The sequence below is a fragment of the Lethenteron reissneri genome, chromosome 45 (assembly GCF_015708825.2).
Source record: "Lethenteron reissneri isolate LAM-NWPU_2019-01 chromosome 45, ASM1570882v1, whole genome shotgun sequence".
Classification (NCBI taxonomy): domain Eukaryota; kingdom Metazoa; phylum Chordata; class Hyperoartia; order Petromyzontiformes; family Petromyzontidae; genus Lethenteron; species Lethenteron reissneri.
Window position 1 is genome coordinate 1,398,817 of NC_083823.1, and position 23,535 is coordinate 1,422,351.

The following is a 23,535-nucleotide window of genomic DNA, read 5'->3' on the forward strand; positions in this document are numbered from 1 at the left end:
TGAGAGCGTGGATGCTAGCGGTGTTGAATGAATGGGAGGCTGGTTAAGTCCCCAAATGTAATTTGACAAGGCCAGGGGATTTTAATTTGACAGGGGATTGTTATTCTATTTATTTCCTACGGCTGCAGAGCGGCGACTACGATTTCACATTCAGGCGGTCAAGCCAGACGACGAGCGCGGTCATGAGCAGCGGAGTTTAGCGCCGCGGTGATGATTGTCTCCGTCGTATTTTTGCGGACGGGGCATTGCGTCGTGATATTAAATGTTTCCACACGATGGGCCGCTTCGTTGAGTTATTATTTGTGGCCAGGCCGCTTCTGAAAAAAAGGGAATAGCTCGGTGGGCTTTATCTGATAAGATAAAAAAAATTATATGGAGATTTCTTTGAAAAAAAAAGTTTACATTTCCTATACTTTATACCCCTATCGTGTATTTTGCATTGTTTGTCGTAACGTTCAGACCCCGTGCTGTGGGATAAAAAAGAGCTTTGTGGTTAATCGGATTCGCCCTCCAGTGTCAATAGAGATTCTCTAGTGAGCGAAGGGTCCTTTGGACGTGGGGGAGTTGGTGGCGGCGGCCATCTTACTAAGGGAGGAATAAAACGTGGGGGAGGGGGGGGACGAGCGTGACGTCATCAGAACTCGACACACGCTCGAGGCCATGGTGGCATTTACCCCCCATTTTCCCTACGCAAGATGGCGGTAGTATTTAACCCTTTTTCCCAATTTTTTTAAATATGTAATTTGGCGACGGTACAATCTTGACTGAAATCTTTCTTGACTGCAGGAATTCATATTATTTGTTTTTCATTTTCCCTACGTAATATGGCGGCGGTATTTAATCCGTCCCCGCCATTTTCCCTACGCAATATGGCGGCGGTATTTAATCCGTCCCCGCCATTTTCCCTACGCAATATGGCGGCGTTTAACCCCCCCTCCCAATTCCCTAGGCAAAATGGCGGCGTTTAACCCCCCCCCCCCTCCCAATTCCCTAGGCAACATGGCGACGGTGGCGGCATCGTCACTGAGGCCGAGCGATTAAAGGCAAAGCGGCTGCGATGGCCGCCCACTTGAAGAAGCGCGTTTACGAGGAGTTCAGCAAATCCGCGCAGGTTCGCGAGGCTCTCGGTCGACGGGGACGAAGCCGATCCGCGTTTGCCGCCACGTCCACACGCCGCGTGTGTGGGGAGCTGCCGCGCTAGAATCGTTCCACACGCGCGGCGCGTTGGCGCTGGGGGTGGTCGTTGCATCCGATGTTCATTTCTTGTCGTTCTCGTCGATGTTTATTCGTTGTGCGTGTGTTTGCCCAACTCTCATTATGCGCCCAAGTCGCCGTCACGCGTTGCTTTGATCTGTATACAGCGCAGTTGTGTGCAGTTACATTCAAGAAGGACCCCCCAGACACACGGATTAACTCGGCCCCGCCATGTGAATGTGGAATTTCGTCCACTGACTCACGTCCGTGAACGGGATATAAACGCTGCCCTCCCCCGACGCTCGATTGATCGTGGGACCAATGTTGACTTCGAGTACAGTGATAAATACAGTTGCCTACATATATCCAGTGTGGTGAAGTATGGTGAAATCTCTCCAATGACCGCGACAAGGCGTGGCGAGGCCGTAATCCAGCAGTGGATCGAACAAACCTCTGTAACCATCAACTGCCCGTGACCACCGCAATGTGCCAGACCTGGGCCATATCTGGGAATTGAAGCAGAATTTGAGCCAAAACGATTGGCGCACCTGGGCTCGCCTCCCGCTCACGGTGTCAACACCGGTGACGATTATCTGAACCGGTTATGCCCCCCGCCCCTAGGTTGACTCGGCCTCAAATGAGTTGCGTGGGGGTTTTTTTTGGCCACCCTGCTGGTGTCGTGTGCTGCCCAGAGGCCTTTCGACGCCTGTTCGCAGCATCGCTGTCAACCCGTTGTCAGTGCTCTGCCTTATTAGAGACCAACTAGGGGACATTATTGGTCACCCAGTGCCCCTCTTAAATCTCAAAGTTCATTCTACAAAGTCCCAACACAAGGGAGAAACACAAACAAATAGACAATCACCACTACTACACTCACCAATACAAACCTGTCAACCCCTTGTCAGTGCCCTGCCTTATTACAGACCAACTCGGGGACATTAGTGGTCACCCCGTTCCCCTTATACATCTCAACGTTCACCCTATAAAGTCCCAACACAACGAAAGAAACGCAAATAAATAGACAACATTTTTGTTGTTGCCCATATTGAAACAGCTGTGCGCCGTATGGACCTGACAACTCAATCTCCCCGTACAAGAGAATACGGGGTTAAACCGCATGGCTCGACACGGCATATCAACTCTGTGTTTTTAACTTGACTCGTGTTTGTCGTGGTCAAATCTTGTAATCAAAAGTTAGTCTACTTCCTGTTGTCCAATCAATCCCAAAATTTGCACACGGACTCAGATCCGGTGACAATGCATGCCTGTATAAAAATCGTTATCAATTAATCAATTAATTGCCTCCTTTCAAGCAATTACAATTTTTGTATGGACGGCCTTTTTTTCTGGTGTGACCGCGCTTTTTTTTGCTGTCGTCCCGCGCTGCCAGCAGGATGAGGGTGCCACCACCTCCTCTTCCGCTGCCTCCTCCGCCGCCGCTGCCGCCGCCGCCAAGCGCCTGCGGCTCAGCAAGCCCAGCAAGTCGGCGGCGCTGCACGTGGAGCTGTCGCGGGCGCGCGGCCCCGCCGAGGCGCTCAACTTGCTGCTGCACTTCGCCCGCCGCCCCGTGGAAGCCGAGAGCGCCGAGGGCGTGCTGCGGATCCTGCTCGACCACTACTACAAGGCAATGCCGACGCGCTCGCGCGCCGTGTCCACCCGGACGGTTTACACCGTGTTCTTGTGTAGGGGAAATTGAGTTTGCGGGACCATATGGCCGTTTCAATATCATAGAGGTTTTTTGGGTTCGGTCATGTAAAAATATGTGTCGTTAAACCCGCCACCGCCCGACACAGCCAATTAGTGAGGTTTGTTACGGAAACAGAATGTGCCAATTCGTCACTAGTACAGCACACCTGTGTGTTGGAGAGCAAACGCCACAACATTTACAATCTGAGTACGCCGTTTCAAAACGGGAAAAAAGAAAATGTGTCGATTTGTTTGTGTTTCTCCCTTGTGATGGGACTTTGTAGGATGAATGTTGAGCTTTATAAGGGCACGGGGTGACCAATAAGGTCTGGATTGGTCTGTAATAAGGTAGGCACTGATAAGTGCCTATGATACTCAACTAAACTAAAACTTTTTTATTTTATTTTCCTGGATTAGGCCCACTGAGATGTATAGCTCTTTTTCAGAAGCGACATGGCCACAAATAATAGCCCAATTGAAGTTGCTTGTTATCACGTGGAAATTTATAGCAGCCAAATACTCTAAACCCATGTTTCTAAATGTGGTGGGAAAAACCGGAGGAACCAGAGAAAAATCCACGCGACCACGGTGAGAACATTGCAAACTCCAAATATACAGCAGGTATCGGGGTGGGGATCGAACCAACCACATCTTGTATACCAGGCAAGGCAGTTGAAGATCTCACCACCGCACAATGACATTTGCATAATTAATAATCTATATATTTATAGAGTGCCTTCAATCAAAGCGTCGACGTAGCTTTGAAAAACTGTGACAATATAAATATTTAGATGGTAGGATTAAGGAATGAGTCACAGTGATAGAGAATTCTTGGGGATCAGGAAAGGGGCGGAGGGGCAAATGGAGGGAAGAGATTGGGCGGTAGAGAAGAGGTGAGCTTTCAGAGAGGAATGGAAGAAGGTTAAGCAAGGGGACTGTTGATTGTACAAGAGACGTTTATAACAGTTTTATTTACCTAGGAAAGCCACACTGAGTCCTAAGACTCCCTTTCAGGAGGGTACTATATTGGGATGTTTGGCCAATACCGGTCACGTTGTATATTTGTTTTATATTGAAGGAAGCTGGAGAGCCCAGAAGAAACCCATATAGAATAGGGGGAGAACATAAAACTTTACACAGAAATGTGCCTGAGTAATCAAACCCAGGCTCTTCTTGCTGTGAAGCACCACTGCTCCATATGGCTGAGTTAATATCAACTTAGAAGTCCAGATTACTCCTCCGTAAGTTTTCGTGGTTGTGCTGTATAGCGCTCTAATGTGTTTTCAGGTTGTTGCGCATGATGTCTGAAATTTTGCATAAGATAAACAAACCTTTAGCATTGTAAAGCGCATTCTCTACATGTGTCCGTGTGCATTCACATCCCACTGCAGGAGTCGGAGAGCTCTGTGCGCCTGAAGATTGCGTCGCTGCTCGGGCTGCTCACCAAGACCCCCGGCTTCACGCCCGACTCAGTCCTCGATGACGTCATCAACGCACTCAACTCTGAGAGTCAGTGCTTGTATTCATTGTATCACTTGTCACCCTGGTGCAGTGCTATTATTGGTGTTATTGGTCCAGTGCTTTTAGTGGTTTTAGTTGTGGCTTAAAGGGGTGCCTTTCTCACTCTTCGCCCTTTTGCCCACCACCTGACTGCCCTTCACCCCCCCCCCCCCACCAGAGTCACACCAGGTGAGAGCCCAGCTGTTGGACTCCCTGCAGGCACTGGGCTCCCTGCAGTCTGAGGCCAGCGCCCTGCGGGCAAGGCTTGTCGATGTCGCCTGCAAGGTGTGACATCACTCCAACATGTGACGGCGGGTAGCGAGCGAGCGAGCTGATGTGCCAGTTTCGATGTGAATGTAAAGCGACGATACTGGAGAATGCGTTGGTGAATTTTTGCTTAGGTGACACAGGATAAGAATTATCAGAAGAAAGGAGGTGGTGATAACACTCATAAATTCAATTATGCAGAGCATTTAAACGTAGTAGTAAAATAGCACAGGACAAGTCCGCCTTGAAATTTTATCAACCGACGGTGGATATACATAGAGTAGTAGAACCACTGTAGGTGTTACATTCATGACAGTTGTAATTATTGCAAACACGTGACTTTTTTTATGTTTTTTTTGCAGTTTCTCACCGACTCCTACCATGGTGTACGGAGCAAATGTCTACAGCTGATTGGCCTGTCTGGGGAGCCTTTCCAGCCAGTTGTGAAGGAGGGTGATGGGGCTGCACCGCGAGATGTGCAAAGGATTTTGGGAGATTCCTTCACTGACCAGGATGCCAGGGTCCGGACCAGTGCCATCAATGCCATGGTTGGTGAAGAGTAATCTTTTTTTTCCATCATCATTATCAGGGACATTATCAACATCACAATCATTGTCATCATTCTCATGGTCACTGCTCTCATTCATAATATTTTACATCCCTTGGGCAATCTACCTCCCTTTGCTGTGTTGGTCATGGGGGTTGTTTCATCGAATATGATCACACTGGTCAGTACAGGCTGAAGGCAGGTTGTGCGCAGGACCAGTATAGATGTCTGTCACCACTGGTGGTAACACAAACTGTTGTGAATTCACAGCATAATTTTGGAATCGTGCAGATTTAAGGCTATTAAGGTTTGGACTACCGTCCTATAATTCATGTAATTTGTCAATTATCCTAATTATAAAAAAAACATGTGTGTATGGTTGCTGTAGTTTGAATATCCTCATGCACCACCTTCTGGTCTTTGTAAAACGGTATCGCAGCTCAGGCCGAATGTTTATCTCTGATTGTTCAGTTGCAGCTGCACGACCGTGGCGTGAAGTTGGACCAGAGCGTCTATCAGCAGGTGGGAGCCAGATGCCCTCGCCATAAGTCTACTTGCGTCTATGCACATTTTCTGAAAGTCTAACAGTGATTCTGTTCAAGAGCTTTGCATGTGTGTGTGTATTATACTTGTGTTTGCTTAATCCACCTGTGTGTGTGTGTAGACTTGCCAGGCTCTGTCTGACGACTATGAACAGGTCCGGTCAGCGGCTGTGAGACTCATCTGTGTTATCAGCCAGATTTACCCTGAAAGGTAAAGTCAAGGCCACGTGAAGCACATCATGATAGCACTCGAGTTCATATGCTTAGGTTTTTTCGGTAAAGTCACGGAGGTAAAAAATTCTAATTAATAAAAGTAAAAGTAAAAAAAGAATAAAAAAATAAATCACGACGTTTCGGAGGCAACACAAGCTTCCGTCTTCAGGTGGAACCGTCACAGCACGATAGCTGTATCAAGTGAGAGAAATTCCAAGAACACAGTATTTGTATATAATTAAAATATTTTACCTACGTGACTTTACCGAAAAAACCTAAGAATATGAATCCTTGCAGTCATGAAAGCTTCAAATCTAGAATAGTACTCGAGGTTACATCTCTGTAACATCACTCCCGTGCATCTTGCATACATCATGAACGTGACGTCGTTAGAAAACGTTGTGGTGGAGTGCTTGACCGTAACTTTCAGATACTATTCTCATTGGCAAAGCTTCAAACTCATGCGAGACAGCCAGGGAAACAAGGTTTTTCTAAATTTTGATTTAAAGCTTTCGTGACTGCAGGGATTCATATTGTTGGTTCTTTCGGTAAAGTCACGTAGAAGAGAAATAATAAAGTAATACCGAAAGAACCAAGAATAAGGTTTTTCTAACTGATCTGCAAAAATAAGAACTGTTCGTTTTTATAGTTTCCATTTCATTGTAGGTGTGAGATATTCAGCCTTGTGTACACATTGTTTTGGTAATATCGTACCAAACTTTGCCCCACCCCACAGTGTGGTGCCGGTTCCTTCCTCCAATGAGGAGATCCGTCTGGTGGACGACGCTTTTGGCAAGGTCTGCCAGGTGGTGAGCGACGGTTCTCTGCTCGTCCGAGTGCAGGCTGCCAAGATGCTGGTGAGTTTGCGTCATCGTTTATTGAACGGCGATTCTGCACGAGGTCACTCGGAGGTCAGAGCGTTGAGCTACTTTAGAATCTCGGGAGCCGCATGTGATGAAACTGGTGTCTCAAGTGCAGTGGTCTAGTGAGTTGGTTGAAGCGAGTACAATTTGGTTCTGCAATTTCGCTAAATTCCAGCTGGAATAAAAACACGCAGTTTAACGTTATCGAATTATAAAGTATCAGTTTAACAAACGGGCTCAGTGGCAGGAAAGCATTGCCTTCTGCTGTGTGGTCCAGATGTCTCTTGAAGGGATCTTAGGGGTAGCTGTGTGATATCCATTTCCTTTGGCAATTCTCTAACATGAAGGGTTGCATTGTCCTTCCAGAAATTCCAATGGATTATTTGTCTCGTAACTTGCCACTGACAGCACAATCGGAATAAAACTGGGAAGAAATATTTTTTTTATTCTACATGCACCCGACTTCCAGGGTTGTCCAAGGATTTTATCAATATGCCCATGGCGCAGATGGCACTTTGAATTGTATAATGTATTTTTCAACCTTGTTAATATCGTCCGTACAGGGAACAATGCTGAATGTGAGCGAGAAATTTCTGGAGCAGACTTTGGATAAAAAGCTCATGTCGGATCTCAGGGTAAGGCCTGGAACTACACTTCTAGTTCTCGCACACCTTGACTGAATAACGCGTCGTTTGTGACTACCGCTGTATCGCTCTCTTGAGGACGTTCGCATCCCGAACAAACATCGGAGGCAACACGTGGTGTGGCTCGCGCGCTCACCCCGCTCACCGCACCACCTCGATGCACGCCTTGCCTCTCTCTCCAGCGCAAGCGCAGCGCCCACGAGCGCTCGCGGGAGCTCTTCACGTCGGGCGAGTTCTCGTCGGGGCGCAAGTGGGCGGACGATGCGCCCCGCGAGGAGCTCAGCACCGACGCCGTGAGCCTCATCAACCAGGGCGCGTGCGGGGCCCTCGTTCACGGCCTGGAGGACGAGCTGTACGGTACGCGTGTACGCACGCATACACACGCACGCGGCTGGAGCTGGCACATTAAGGTCGCTCACGTCCATGTGTAAACTTCAATTGGTATTGACCGATTTTTTGTTGTTGTTGCGGGCGATTACTCAGGCCTGTTTAAAGATGCTGGCAGCCCCCACATCCTACCTCTCGAAAATGGAGGGAGTCCACTACGAGCCACACCCAGTTTTATGGCCGTTATTGTCTGTCGGAAAATGCGTAAAACCGTCGTGCTTTGTGTGTGTGTGCACATTGTGTGCATTTGTGGGGAGCGCTAGTGTAGCAGTCCGCGCGCTGTACTACCAACCCGGCGACCTGGGTTCGATTCCTGCTCACGGCCAACACCAGTGATGATTATCTGAACCGGTCCTTGGCTTCCCCTAGGTCGACTCAGCCTTAAATGAGGTCCTGGTGCGGTGTGTAAACATCGTCACTAGAGAAATAAAGGCGGCTGAGCGTGGGTGCTGGTGCCCTCGTGTGCCATGTCGGCCTTCATAGGTGCTCGCTAACAGCACTTGCCCCAACAGTCTGTTAAGGCTATACGGGGGATCTTTGTCTTTGTGTGCATGGTTGTGACCACCGTTGCTCGCAGAGGTGCGCATGGCGGGCGTGGAATCGCTGTGCTCCCTGGCGCTCACCTCGCGCTCCTTCGCCACCAAGTGCCTCGACTTCCTCGTGGACATGTTCAACGACGAGATCGAGGACGTGCGGCTGCAGTCAATCCACGCACTGCGCCGCATCTCCACGAACATCACGCTGCGCGACGACCAGCTCGGCACCGTGCTCGCTGTGCTTGAGGTTCGCACGTAATCGCCCGAGTCGGCGAGCGGCAGCTGTGTCGTCAACTCCCGTTGCAGAAAGAGGGGAGGGGGGGCAGGAGGAACTGTTTGTCCCGAGTGTCAGACGTCATTGGGCCGAGAGGGCTTCTCAAGGGAGGCCTCATTTTACATTTTGCCTTGGGCCTACAAAAACCTTTTTGCGGCCTTGCCCAAGTTTCGTAGGGTCGAGTGCTTGGATGGTGTGGTCACCACACACAAACAGGTTATATCTCCAGGCTGCAGGGCTACATGGTGGGCAGCAGAGGGCAGTGCAGCACAATCCAGTGTGCTGTACATCTGTGCTCTGGGATCTATGGTCTCCATTTGCACCAACCAGCACTGATGACATGGAGTGGCCATCATCAATCAGTGAACTGACTCGCTGAAAATTATTATGATAAGTCAAGACTATGCACTCCAGATGAAGCATATATTTCTCATGCACATGTGTGCGCGTGCTTTGCTCCAGGATTCGTCGCGGGACATCCGGGAGGCGCTGCAGGAGCTGCTGTGCTATACGAGTGTGGCCACCAAGTCCGGCGTCCACATGGCGCTCCTGGAGCTGCTCAAGAACCTGACCAAGTACCCGTCGGACCGCGACTCCATCTGGACGTGAGTGTCGCCCGGCCACAGTCACCACTCACACCCTCAAAGCCCCGGACGCACTTACGGTGAATTGCGGAGGAAAAATGTGAAGCCTTATTTTGTAATGAGTTGGGGCAAAGGGTCAGTCGGCGAAGCACTGGCCAACAAAACGATAGTTCTCACCTGAACTTTGGCGTCGTATCTAAAAACTGAAAACGGGGCAACGAAGCATGGAGGAGTGCACACTTAAAATTACACTGAGCGTACCCATCAACGCAAACGGGTTCAAATCAGTGGGACCCCGACTGGAGAACCTTGGGGGGAAAACCCAAGAAATTGAGAGGGAATCCCAATAAACAGAGGCACAGAAACGTTTTCAGGCAAGAGCAAGTCTACTTTTGGGGTAGGTGGGAGGGGCGATTTACCGGGACCCAGCGTCATCACTGATAGGTCCCAGGGGCAACCAGGGCAGCACCAACTGCTCCAAGGACACCATGGGGGGCTAGGTCCTGTTCACAGAGTCCCACGGCATCTTGAGGGGCCGGGGCCCTTAACCAGCGAGTCCCTGAGCAGGTTGCGTATTCCTCAAAGCTGGCTATCGGGTGTTTGACGTCGAAGGTTTACGTGCCGTTATTGTTACCATCGGCATTTATTATCCCACGCGTAACTATCTCTGGCCTGTGGTTTTGCGCTTTGGCTTCTTGTTGTCCCCCGCAAGGTGCCTGAAGCACATGGGCGCCCGCCACCCCACGCTCGTGCTGTCGCTGGTGCCAGAGCTGCTCAACACTCACCCATTCTTCGACACGCCCGAGCCAGACATGGACGACCCTGCATGTATCCCTATTGTTCACGAGTATCTGGTGCAACTGTGTTGTCCACATCGGTGCTGATTAGGCAAATGTGGCCAAACTCTCCTCGCACCTGTGTGATGGCAACCTTATGTTGCTGTGCCAACCTCGGTGGATGCTCGCCAACAGCACATGCTCCAACAAGAATGAAGGTTTTCTGTTTTCGTGATTTTTGTCTGTGTGTGTGTTATTGTTTAGCACTTGTGTATTTGAGCCAGATCTTTTTCATTATGTTCGTGAGCATGTGTTGCGAGCACCTTGTGTTTGCTGTGGATGTCTCGTGGTTCCTTAATCGAAGCATGAGCAGACATCGCCGTGCTGCTGCTCGTGTTCAACGCTGCCCAGAGCTGCCCGACCATGACTGCCCTCTTCCCTGACCACACTCTCCGCCACTACACCTACCTCAGGGACAGCCTCTCCCACCTGGTGCCCTCCCTGCCGGTGAGGTCAATCGCACACCGGCTTCGGGCGGATGCCTTCGTCCAGCAGTGGATCATCCGTGACAGCTGCTGATGACGACGACGATGATGAGCAGAACTCAACTGTACGGGCTACGTATCCAACGCGAGTGACCCCTCTGTCGTGGCACCTGCCGCGTGCGTGCGTGCGTGCAGGGCTGCGTTCGGGGCTCCATGTGCGAGGCCCCCGCGGCCGTGGAGGCCGGCGACGCCCGCTTCCTGCAGCAGAGCCTGGAGCGCGTGCAGCAGCTGCGGCGCGCAGACACGCCCGGGGCGGCACGGCTGCTGCAGCTCACCATCCGGTGAAGCAGCGCACCGGCACGCACGGCTTCGGGTTGGGGGGGGGCAGTTGGGTGCCCTGCCACGATGCCCACCGATGATAGCTCCTTCTTGCCACCGCAACGACCTAGCCGTGCCGTTCGGAAGGTGCCGGGTTGTGTTTTTCCACTGGAGAGGCCGAGCCGCTTCTCCAACGTCGCACGCATCGAACGGTGTAGAGACGGGCGTGGGCGATGCGGTGAAGCCGTGTCCTCGCGGCGTGCTGACTCGCGTCATACGCAATTAACGTTTTTTTACGTCCGTCTCCGGCCCTGCTTGGCCCCGAGTCGCCACAGATGTGTTTTGAGGCCGCCAGCGTGTCATGGATTGTCTCTTGCTCGGTAAGAAAATGAGCCCGTGAAAAACTCCCCATACCACCGATGGCCCAGAACTGGCTCGGCTCAGATGTGCGAGTGGAAAGGAGGGGAGGTATAAGGGCCAGACTGCTCAATTCGGGCATATGCCGTTCAAACACGCACCAAGGCAGCGTTCTCATCTCCAGCAATCGCAACCCTGCCCCCCCAAGCGTAGCTTGCCGTCATACCAACCGTCGGGCATGTGCAGTGTGCAGTGGCTTGCATAAGAGAAAATATTGTTAATCGTGAAAAAGTCCGTGGGAGATTGTATGAACTGGAGTTTAGGAACGCCACACGAAGGGACACACTGATACAACTCGCATAGTACACACGTCACTATGACACTCTAAAATGCTGCTAGGAAGCTCGAACACACCGTTTGAACAAACACGTGGGCACAGTCGGGCCACGTCTCGACTCTGGAGCATTCACTGCCAGCGCGCGCCGCCAGATGGCGCACGTGAACATCGCGAGAATATGCACGGGACAGTCTTGCGCACCACGAGTGTACACCAGGAGAACTATGGCATATACCACAGCGCTAAATGACTAAATTGGGCAATTGTTGTCAGATCACAGAGCTTGGGCGCACGTTGACGCTGGTTTCTGGCCGCCTTACATTTTGGTCTCAAAAGCCTCATGGGGTATCTCACGCTCCGCTGTATTTCCCGTCTTGGCCTGCGATGTGAAAGGCAGCCTGCGCTCATATGTTGGATGCGCCCTCTTGCTCTTCTGCCCGTTTCCAGGGACTTGAAGCGATTGGGGGAGCTTGCAGCCTGAACTCACGGGAGCGGCAGAGTTTTCTGCGCTCTACCTGCAGTGTAAACTGCTGCTCACGGAGGTGAGGATCACGCACGCAAGGACGCCCCCTGCCCGATACGGTGCACGTCACAACGCATCGATGCACCGTTTGAACGCGGCACGGTGGCACAGTGGTAACGCTTGTGCCTCGCCGCAAGAAGGGACAAGGCTCGATTTTTGGCTTTGGCCCTACTCCGTGTGGAGTTTGCACGTTTTCCCCCCCCCACCCGTTCTCCCACCCTGTTCTCAATGGATGTCTCCCTTGTTCGCCGGTTTCCTCCCATAGCTAACCCCCCCCCAACCCCCCCCATACAACGTAGCTGGTATTGGCCAAGCATTCAAAATGATGAAAAATTACCTGTAAATTACTCAATTACGATTGCACGCAGCAATGTTGTCCCTGACTGTGAAAACTTGGCAGGAAAAATAGTTTCGAGACCCGGTGAAGCTTTAGGTAAACAAGCGTAATAATATTGATTTAAAGCTTTCGTTACTGCAGGGATTCATATTATTGGTTCTTTCGGTAAAGTCACGTAGAAGGGAAATAATAAAATAATAAAAATATACAACAATAAACGTCGTGAGAATTTTATTGTTTTATATTTTTATTATTTCCCTTCTACATGACTTACCGAAAGAACCAAGAATATAAGCGTAATAATAATTTAGCAAAGTGCATCCTTACTCTTAGGAAATCTGCACTGAGCCATGAGCGTAGTGATAGATGATTGACAATTTATGTAACTTCTACGCTTCACGTTATGTCTCGGCTCCTGGAACAAAACTGTACAAATGAGGTAGGAAAAAACTACAAACAATGCAAACTTGATGTTAGGAATTTAACACGTAGGCTTTCACGACCAATAATATTTATAATATAAGTTTTTGGGTCAGATCGTGTTATTTATAAATGTGTCGTAACCCTTCACCACCCGACACGGCCAAACAGTAAAAAATGTGTCACGTTTTCAAAGGACAAATTAATTGACTTCTTTAGCCCACCGGTGTGCTGAAGAGAGAATCAACAGCATTTAAAAATTTGAGTACGACGTTTCGCTGATAATTACCGGTGGGCTAAAGAAGTTAATTAATTTGTCCTTTGAAAAACGTGACACAATTTTTACTGATTGGCCGTGTCGGGTGATGGAGGGTTACGACACATTTATAAATAACGCGATCTGACCTAAAATCCTATATTGATGGTAGGAATGAGACAATACATTTTTGATTCTTGACTTAAAGCGTGACCTAGAATTGGTGAATGTGTGAATCGTTTCAAGCCTATCAGATGTGCGGCCCGTCGGTCCGCTGAGGTGTAATCCCTGTTGCGCAGGCCACTGGTAAGTGTCCTTGATAACCAAGTCAGAGCCCATCGGAGGGGGTGCAGTGGTCAGTGCTAGCCCAGTGGTCAGCGCTAGCAACCTGGTGACACGAGTTCGATTCCCAGCTTTGGCTAACGTCGGTGGAGAGTGATATCTAAACCGGTCCTGGGACTCTGACACCAATCCGTACGAGACCAGCGTGATGAAGTATGGTTGAAGCGTGCAAAGGCCTTAATTTACCAGTGGAAGAGCTCTAAGTGAATCGGCATTGTGCACACACCCGTGATAGTGAGTCCTATGCCTCCCCCCCTCAACTCCCACCATTCCCCAGGCTCTCCAGGACAAAGTGTGGTCCATGGCCGTCCCCCTGTATCTGCCTCAGGACAGCACAGCCTCCAATGCAGCCGCCCAGGTGAGTCCCACCCTCCCCTCCCGGTACTGCTTCCCGTTTCTCTCCCTCCCCTCCCTCCCACCATCATTCCCCCCCTCCCTCCCTCCCAGCACTGCTTCCCGTTTCCCTCCCCTCCCTCCCACCATCATTCCCTCCCTTCCCTCCCCCTATCCCTCCCTCCCTTCTCTCCCCCTATCCCTCCCTTTCTCTCCCTTCCCTCTCTCCCCTCCCCTCCCACCCCCATTCCCTCTCCCCCCTCCCTCCCTCCACATTTTTTTCCAGGGGCTAGAATATTACACGTGAATAATGTTAGTCATGATACATTTGATATTCATGCCATTCTCATAGCGCAAGGCTGTCACAAAGGTGCTATGTCTTACATGTGGATATCGTCTGCCAATAGTCATCGATGTTGCCATGTGCGTTTACCAAATTAAGTAAAAAAAATTAATTGCCTACTTGTTTTCAAATAACGCCACGGGTTTTTTAACGTCCACCGTCAAAGATCCCGGCACTGTTTCCCGTGAGAGTTGTCCACATGACAACACGATACCCAACAGCACAGTTGAAATATTATTGTTGTGTGTGTGGTGGTGGTGGGGGGGGAGAGATGAAAGAAAAGAAGGAATGTAGCGGGTTGCGTTGGCGGTGTTGTTGTTGTCGTCGTCGTTTGCGGCGTTGAGATCGTGGAGCACACCTACCGCCTGGAGTTCCTCTTCGGGGGCCTGGAGCCGCTGCAGGTGGCGATGGTGCGGCAAACGCGGCTGGAGGCGCAGGCGCTGGAGCTCGTCCTCCAGGCACGCACCAACCAGGGGTGAGGAGCCACACTCTGCAAAGTTGGCGGTGTTCCTCCTGGCAAACGGGTCCGCTTGGGTTGTCGCTCTGGAGACCGGGAGATGCGTTGATCGATGAGCGGTCGTCGGGTTGATTGGTGGCATTGGTCGCGATTGCTCACTGGACAGAGTGGGCCGTGTGAAAGCTGCGGTCTTCCGCTACAAACGTTCAGCCATTGGCCCGTGACCAGTTATCCTGCGAAGTGCCTCTGTCTCGTCGGATTTGAGACAGGATTCAGAGTTGAGCCTGCATAGCGCCTGTGTGGGCAAACACCGTGTATAAAGCAGGTATTATAGGCTGCGTCAGGGCTGTGTTGAGGGCAGTGCAGTGCAGACAAATCCATTGTTTTACTGTACTTTGCTGCCACATCTGTGCTCAAGAACGCACATCGACCAGCGTGGGGAAGTATGGTCGAGCAGCAACCCGTTACCTGCAACTAGAACAACCGGCTTGCAAATCAAATTTTGGGTTGTCCAGTGCCCCAGTCTCCAAGCCGGTCTTTGTCATCAATCCAAACGCTTTCAAATCGCATGAGCCCCAGCAGCCACAGTAACAGTGATGTAGATATTATATAACCATTATCGTCAGGAACGGCATCAACACTGCTGCATCGCTTTCAGTTAATCCTATTACCACGCTGTTCGTTTTCGTTGAAAGTTTCATCTGCAATAGTATCATACAGGGAAAACCTTTCAATATGAATTAGGAATATCCACCACTCGCTCAGTCAGTGGAAATGCATGCTACCCAACAATGATTTTGAGCAGAGCTATGCTTTGACAGTTTGATTTCATGTCTGCAGCATCTTTATCATTACATTGCCACCATCATCATCATCACTGCCGTTGTCAGCCATAATATCAGCGCCATTATTGTAATCGTAATTGGAACAATGTCACAATTATCACCACCATCAACTGCCACAGCTCAACGTAAGCATTTTCATGATGAGAACCTTCACTGTCACCCGCATCACATGTTTAATGTTTAAGCACATTTCTCGGTGAAATCTAGCACGCTGATGATCGAGTGTCCCTCTGTGTATTTTTTCACCGGCCGTCGCCCGCCGTGTGCGGCGAGCGTCGACTCGCAGCCGTCGACGCTCATTGTCCCGTACTCGTTTCGCTCTCTCTCAGGGAGGAGCCACTCCTAAGCCGATGCGAGAAGTTCCTGCAGGAGGTGGAAGACTTCCAGAGGTAATGGCTGCCGGTGCCCGTGCCGTGCGTCCGCACGCGAGCATGCGCCTCGCTCACTGGCCCGGCGGTCGGTGGCTCGCGCCCAGACGGAGCCGTCATGTGCGCGAGGCTTCCAATTAAAGGGCACCCTGCAGTTGGCAGCGCAGCGACGGTGGGGGGGCAGCGACCACAAGAGTTTTGTACACCCTGTACGAATCGAAATGCAAGACGCGCCCGCTAGACCCATCCTAATAGAGCATTACAGGTAGAACCGTAGTTAAGCAGACCTCTGTATGTTCATCTCTATCTGTATGTACAACTTCTTTCGCACCGTACGTAGCCAACCATGCTCATCGGAGGTGGAGCTACAAATAATATTTGTATCCATATCTGCACATGTAGATGGAAATATGATTTAGCCCGTCGGCTCTTTCTGGAACAATTTTATTCAGCAAACTCTGGACCGGTTTGAACCTTCTGCGTCTCGTCCGCATCGTCAGGCTGCTGGGCTACGAGGAATAGTGGCAAGAGCAAACCCATCTCAACGATGGGGTTGTGTTTTAATGCAAAAAAGCGCCGTGCTACACGGACTCAATACGTCGTCGTGACCCCAGTAGAGTCGGCAACTGAACCGGTACGCTGTTGGGCACGAGCGCGGCTCATCCGCTGCGAATCGTCGGGCTCGTAGGTGCCTGCACGCCGAGCTGGGCCGTCTGCAGGGCGGCTTTGTGGAGCGGTTGCTGGAGGCGATGCCGCGCCTCGCCTGCTGCAAGCCGGCCGAGATGATCTGCATCCTGCACACGCAGCTGCAGCACACCACCTTCGTGCCCATGCAGCTTCCCCCGCAGGTGAGCGCGCTCGACGAGTTGGTGCGCGCGTGCGTGTGTGTGTGTGTGCGTGTGTGTGCATGTGTGTGTGCGCGTGCGTGTGTGCGTGTGTGTGTGCGTGTGGGGAGCGGTAGTGTAGCGGTTAGTACGCTGCGCTATGAACCTGGCGACCCGGGTTCGATTCCCGCTCACGGCCAACACCAGTGACGATTATCTGAACCGGTCCTGGGCCTCCCCTAGGTCGACTCAGCCTTAAATGAGTACCTGGTGCGGTGTGTAAACATCGCCACTGGGGAGACAAAGGCGGTCGGGCGTGGTGCTGGCCACCCACCCCCTCGTGTACCGTTCCGGCCTTCATAGGTGCTCGCTAACAGCACTTGCCCCTACAGTCTATTAAGGCTATACGGGGGATCTTTGTTTGTGTGTGCGTGTGCTCGCATGCGTGGTAGGTGCAACCGTTGGAGAAGTGGATATTTTAAAAGCATCGCTTTTGTGTAATGGGAAGAAAGAGGAAGGGAGAGGCCAGCAGTAAATGAGATTGGCCAACAATATCAATATCAGAAAACCGACCGGTACTGGCAGCGCTGAGCTCCTGGCATTTGAACCGAGTTATCAAGGGTAGGGAGTTAATGATCTCGGCTTGGTTGCCAACGATTGCCCAAAATTTCAGCTCTAAGAATTTAAAGATATAACTCTGGTTTTCCTGTCCTGCTACAAGTTTATAGCAGATTGCATGGAGACGTGTTGCCCTGACTATGTACACAAATAAGAAGGTCTAATGAACATCCGCTTCCACGGGCCATTTCTCTAACAAACAAGGCACACTGCTCCGTGAGATTACTCCTATTACTATTTTTTATTGACTATATGGATGCATCATGTTATGACACTACGCCGATAGCACAACTGGAATACATTTGGGGGGGAAAAATCCAGCTGAAAATTACCCGAGAATTTATTTTAATTGACAAATTGTGCCCAAATGTTTTATAAGGTGTGGTCAACCACACTAAAAACAGAACTCTTTGCCTAAGTGGAGCACATAATCGCTTCGCAGCATTGTGCGTCACGGCCAAAGCCCCCCCTTCCCCCCCCGCCTTTCCCATTCACCGCACAATTAGCGCGTTTGGCTACGCACGACACGGATGATGTTCAACATACTGCACGTGTGCGTACGTGCGTCAGGTGCGTCAGGCGCGCGCCACCATCCTGGAGCCGACGGGCGAGTCGGACAACCCGTTGCGCTTCACGGCGGGGCTGGTGCTGGCACTGGACGTGGACGCCAAGTTGGAGAACGTGCCGGAGCCCCACCGCACCGTGCGCGTGCAGGTCGGTGAGCGGCCGCCCGCGGCCCGTCTGTCGGCACGTCGTCTCACCTGCGTGTCCCCGTGGCTGTACGCGTGTCCCCGTGGCTGTACACGTGTCCCCGTGGCTGTCCACGTGTCCCCGTTGGTATACACGTGTCCCCGTGGCTGTACACGTGTCCCCGTGGCTGTACACGTGTCCCCGTGGCTGTACACGTGTCCCCGTGGCTGTCCACGTGTCCCCGTGGCTGTCCACGTGTCCCCGTGGCTGTATACGTGTCCCCGTCGCTGTCCACGTGTCCCCGTGGCAGTCCACGTGTCCCCGTGGCTGTACACGTGTCCCCGTCGCTGTACACGTGCCCCCGTGGCTGTACACGTGTCCCCGTGGCTGTACACGTGCCCCCGTGGCTGTACACGTGTCCCCGTGGCTGTACACGTGTCCCCGTGTCCCTCACGTTCATACAACGGCCTGTCCTTTTACTGTCCGAACACCTTTCTCGACCGGAGATTGAGTCTGTAAGGAAAAGGTACTTTTCAGGCAAGTTTGGCGAGTCAATCGTCATCGTAATTTTGTTCATATTTGAGATTCGATAATTTACAATAGTCTTGCAAATTCTGTACAAATTACGCGCTTATGTACCACGATAGTTGCTGGCGTATCTGTACCAGGCACATGACGGCACACATTTGTAAGAGCGGAATTATCACCCCCTCTCAGCAGCCAGTGTACCACTGATACTGCATTCTCCAGGGGGCATTATCAGTGGGTGAGGTCAGATAAGATTCGGCAAAAGGCTGGACTGCAGGAACCCAGAGGTCAATCTGCAATGACCACGCAACCACCTAACCACACTGCAGTGCTGTTGATAACGGTTGTATGGATAGACGGATGATGACTGATTAGATGGTCGGTTGTGATAGGGAAACATTCCGAGTAGTTTTGTTATAGAAAAACATGAAAGTAATGAGATTGTATTTGCGTACTAATGGAATTGTGCACTGAGAGGAAGACACAACCGAAAAAACAAAATAGCCGTGTGTGCCTTTGGTGTCTCATGCTGTGCCACACCAGTCCAACGTAGTTTATGTGAGCAAAATATTTAAAAAATACCAGGAAAAAACAGTCTTGTTGGAGTACTTTAGTCACATAATTGGATTTATATATTAAAACATATGCCAGTGGCGCCACTAGAAACACCATGGTGACGTGCATGATAATCACTTTAAATTAGTTTCTCGCGAGCGGAGCTTCAATCTTAAGTTGGACAGGCCGGGTCGCATGGCACTGAGCTAACATATCTGCCACGCATGTTACAATGCATCGGTTAAAAGGCGATTGTTCAGATCGCAATGCATGCATAAAACTGCGTGTAAGAATCGACCAGTTACGGTTTACACGTAAACTTCAGGAGAAACTAAAACTACACACGCAGGATAGGAAAAATTGAGAAAATATACAACCGAGGCAGATATCGGATCGCGACGATTCATTTAATCGTCGGTGGGGTTGGAGGATAACTCATTAGGTACCCATTATGTAAAAAAGTATGCAGAGAACACCAGCGACAGGAATATGAACACTGGGATCGGATAACATCAATATTGTAGACCTCATTCTGATTGTTAAGAACAGTAAGTGGACTTGGGCACAACATGTCGCTACAAGGGATGACGGCTGGTGGTGGATGACGGCGAGATGGGATCGGCTCGTGTGCAGCAGCTCAATGAAATGATACTTCGTGATGCCATGAGTGATGGTGATGGCTTGGGGGAACCCTTCATGCAGCAGTGGATAGATCGCAGCTGACGATGTTACGAAGCAGTGGTCATACAATGATGAAGGCCGATATTGATAATGAGCGAGAAGAGATGTGTTCTTTTGGTATTGCTTTTTTACTTTAAGCTGTAATGGAATACACTAAACTATTTTTATTTGACCAGGTAAGGCCCACTGAGCTATGTAGCTCTTGTTTAGAAGCGACCTGGCCACAATTGATAGCTCAATGAAGTGGCTTACCACGTGGAAATTTATAGCAGCCAAATACTCGAAACGCGTGATGTTGATTTTAAATGTGGAGGGAAAAACCAGAGGACCTGGAGAAAAATCCACGCAACCACGGGGAGAGAGACACGGAAACTCCAAATATGCAGGCGTCGGGGTCAGGATCGAACCCCCACGACTTCCTGTATACCAGGTGAGGTAGTTAACATCTCGCCACCGTGGCGCCGTTCAAATGTTGGATGACGGGACTGTGTGCAGGTGGTGTACCCTGACGGCCAGGCCCAGATCATCCACCCGCGGCCGGGAGACTTCCGCAATCCCCGCGAGGGGCAACACCGCCTCATCACCCAGGTGTACATGTCTCACGCCGCGTGGACAGGTGAGGGGGAACACGCGCGGCAAGACACGCGCTTACAGCTGGGACGATGAGTCGGTTGGGTCGTTTCGTCTACTCAAAGTGATAATTGACCATTGTTATCGTGATCGATTACTCTGGCCACTTAACAAAAAAAATGTCGTTCGATCCCCGCATCCTGACTTCCGAATGCAGGAACCCCCCCCCCCCCTTAAAACCACACCCAGTCTGACATGACTTATGATGCTAAATCACACTGGACATGACGCACGCACACATTTTAAATTCGCCATGAAATTGCACCTGTATTTTGACTGGTAGATTAGTCGATGACTTAATAATTGTGTATCCCAGTTGTACGCGTGACCGTGACCTGGACGAAACCCTCTCCTCCCCCCGTACCTTTCCACGCCTCCACGCCATCGCTCACTCGCTCATTCGCTCATGCTCCCTCCCTCTCCGTCGCAGAGCCGTGTCACATCGAGCTGTCGCTGATGCTGGCGTTCTCCGCCGACAGCGGCCGGGTCGGCGTCGGCCCCGCGCCGTCGTGCCTCTCGCCGAGCCCCGTCTCGTGGCTGGAGAGCGCCGACCCTGGCCCGCCGCCCCCCGCCAACCCGGTGGAGGGCACGGTGCCGCTGTGCCGCCCCGTGCGTGTCTACGTGATGCCCAAGCCCACGCGACGCTAGGCCGCCTGGAGAAACCCTCGCCCAGCGGTGGGCTGGCGGATGTGAAACATCGGGCAGCCGCCAAATACTTCCTTGGGTAGTGGGAGGTTCCTTCGGAATGCCGGGTGTTGCAGGCTCGGGATACTAAATGACCCGACCAAGAGATGGCAGTACAGCAAGTGGAGCGTTGACATTGATCGAAACTACATTATTTTGTATTTTACCAGGTAAGGCTCACGGAGCTGTATCGCTCTTGTTTTTAGGAGCTACCCGGCTACAAACGATAGCCTAACGAAGTGGATTTTCATGTGGAAATATATAGCAGCCAAATGCTCTAAACGCATGTTTCTAAATGGGGGGGGAACAACCGGAGGACCCGGAGAAAAATCCATGCGACCACAGAGAGAGACGGACACCGCAAACTCCAAATATACAGCAGGCGTCAGGATCGGGATCGAACCCACGACATCCTGTATACCAGGCGAGGTAGTTAACATCTCCTAGCCACCGCGGTGAACTGTGCATCCTCTACAGACCTGTGGTGGCAGGGTGGGGGGGGGGGCGCTGGAGGGGGCTGAGCCATCTAAATCGTCATGTTCACCATCAACCTGAAACAATCCACTGTTGGATGAAGGCCTCCCCAGACGTTAAACCATATTTTACAATCCTGCAATGTAATAATTGACCGAGTCGTCAAGTCGGCAATGTTGACACGCAGGGTGCGAACTAGAGCAGAATGCACACGGACAAAGGTGGATTTTGCCGTTGGTCATTCTGAGGACTTGTTCCAAGTTTGTTTAACATTGACTGTTTCATGGCCCCCTCCTGAGTATGCCCCCCCCCCTATTTAAACGAGGTCACGCTACGCGACTAGCCGCTCCTCTGGGTTCAGTCGGGCTGCTGAGCGAGCGAGACCGCCTTGACAGAGCAGCTGGAAGTCAGGGAGGCAGGAATAATGATCATTATAAATATTACACTTTTGTTTTAGGCAAAGTGGGCACCCATCCAACCGCCATCCAGGTTCAACTCTGTTCAGCTTTCACATTGTGACGAGATCGGACACATTACGGTTGGTTATTGGCTGCTGTGGGGCTACGTGGTGGGCAGCCGTGGGCAATGCAGCAAAATCCATTGTTGTAATGTACTTCTATGCTATCACGTCTATGTTCTGAACTATGACCAGGCCGCACTGACCAGCGTGGTGAAGCAAGGTCTAATAACTCGCGTGACCCGCACGGCATGTGGAGGCTTTCATCCAGCAGTGGATTGGCAAAAGTGCGGTGTATGTACATTCCACATTCGTTGCTGAGCGATGTGCATCTTGATTTGCACACCGCTGAGAAGGCATTTGGCATTGTCTGCCGACGCGATGTACTGCCTACACTTCTCTCTTTGTGTCGCGTGCCTGTCGATTCTCACCATTCCAATGGGCCACCTGGTCCTCGCCCGTTCAATAAAATCTCCAGCAGGAGTTTACATTAAATATCATAATTGTATTTTGTTAATGCTCGTGTTGATTAAAAACCAAGGGTCACTGCAGGTGTTACTTTCACCTGGCCAGAGATTCCCACCATTGGACCTCTAAACCAGTCCCTTCATTGGAATTACAAACTTGCAGATTATGCGTCTGGACCCTCTTCATCATATCTCCAAGTTTCAAGTTTTATTTTGATTGGCTAGGCGAGAACTCGGGATATGAGGAAGGTCTCATTTGCAAGGTGCGACAAAAGCAATAACGTTGACGCAGAAATAAAACCAGAGCATTAACAATCAAATAAAAACAACCACGTATTGGAAGAAAATGAAAACGTTGCACCGAGTCGATATTAAATCAAATAGATTTTCAGGAAAAAAGTTGGCTCTTGCAAGTTTATTAAAAAAAGAACTCCAGACTCTGGACCAGTGGTTCTTAACCTTAACTGCAGCATTGCACCCCCGTGGTTCTCAATCGTAAAAACAATCTACAACGTTTATAAACAGGGTTTGTATTATAAACACACAGAGGGTTTGATGAAGCAAAGTAGTTGTACTTACGTGCCCGTGATGAATTTGTCTTTCGATGATTTCCCTTCTAAAACAATTGGCCACGTCTGTGGACCCTGCTCGGGACCCCCACCCCATTCGGACATTCAGACCCCTCTTCTCAGTAGGCTCCCAAGTCGCGACCAAACGCATTTTAAGTTCCACTCGATCCGAGAGATTCTCCATGATGTATGCTGACTTTCCTCTCAAGTTTGAAAAACTTGTATGTCGTCGTTATAGCGTTCGTTAAAATTGGTTGTGATTTTTCTTTTTAACATGCAAGCGAAGTCATTATGATGTTTGTGCCACCAGCGTGTAAATAAAGGCATTTAAAAATTGTTTGCCGACTTGCATGCCTACAATGTGTTGTGCAGCCGTGTCCAAGGTCAATGGAGTATCTGACACCAAACTGCACACGTGCTCATGACAGAACAATTTCAGCATCCCAACGGTATATCGATTCATCGGTCTAATCGATTAGCTTGCTCAGCATAAATGCTTAGAACTTGCGCATATCTATCGATTATTTGTGTCAATGGTTTGTTTTGTCGTGTACCGCCAGGGCCACGTGGAAGGTATCAGAGGGCAGTGCAGCGAAATCCACTGTCCGTCCTGTACGATGTGCA

The 23,535-nt window shown here is 50.6% G+C and overlaps 1 protein-coding gene across 1 annotated transcript; it reads left to right on the forward strand.

Moving 5' to 3' along the window:
* The first annotated feature begins 994 nt into the window (after positions 1–994).
* Positions 995–23,248, forward strand: INTS4 (integrator complex subunit 4). The gene is given in 24 exon segments (XM_061570207.1): positions 995–1,111; positions 2,585–2,818; positions 4,272–4,389; positions 4,559–4,665; positions 5,010–5,195; positions 5,666–5,716; positions 5,859–5,947; positions 6,686–6,806; positions 7,376–7,447; positions 7,639–7,813; positions 8,421–8,626; positions 9,116–9,258; positions 9,950–10,065; positions 10,387–10,520; positions 10,694–10,839; positions 11,958–11,979; positions 11,981–12,052; positions 13,666–13,746; positions 14,409–14,539; positions 15,696–15,755; positions 16,423–16,582; positions 17,747–17,890; positions 20,126–20,246; positions 20,691–23,248. Coding segments are annotated over 24 exon segments (2,961 nt in total). The 5' UTR covers positions 995–1,057; the 3' UTR covers positions 20,909–23,248.
* The last annotated feature ends 287 nt before the right edge of the window (positions 23,249–23,535 follow it).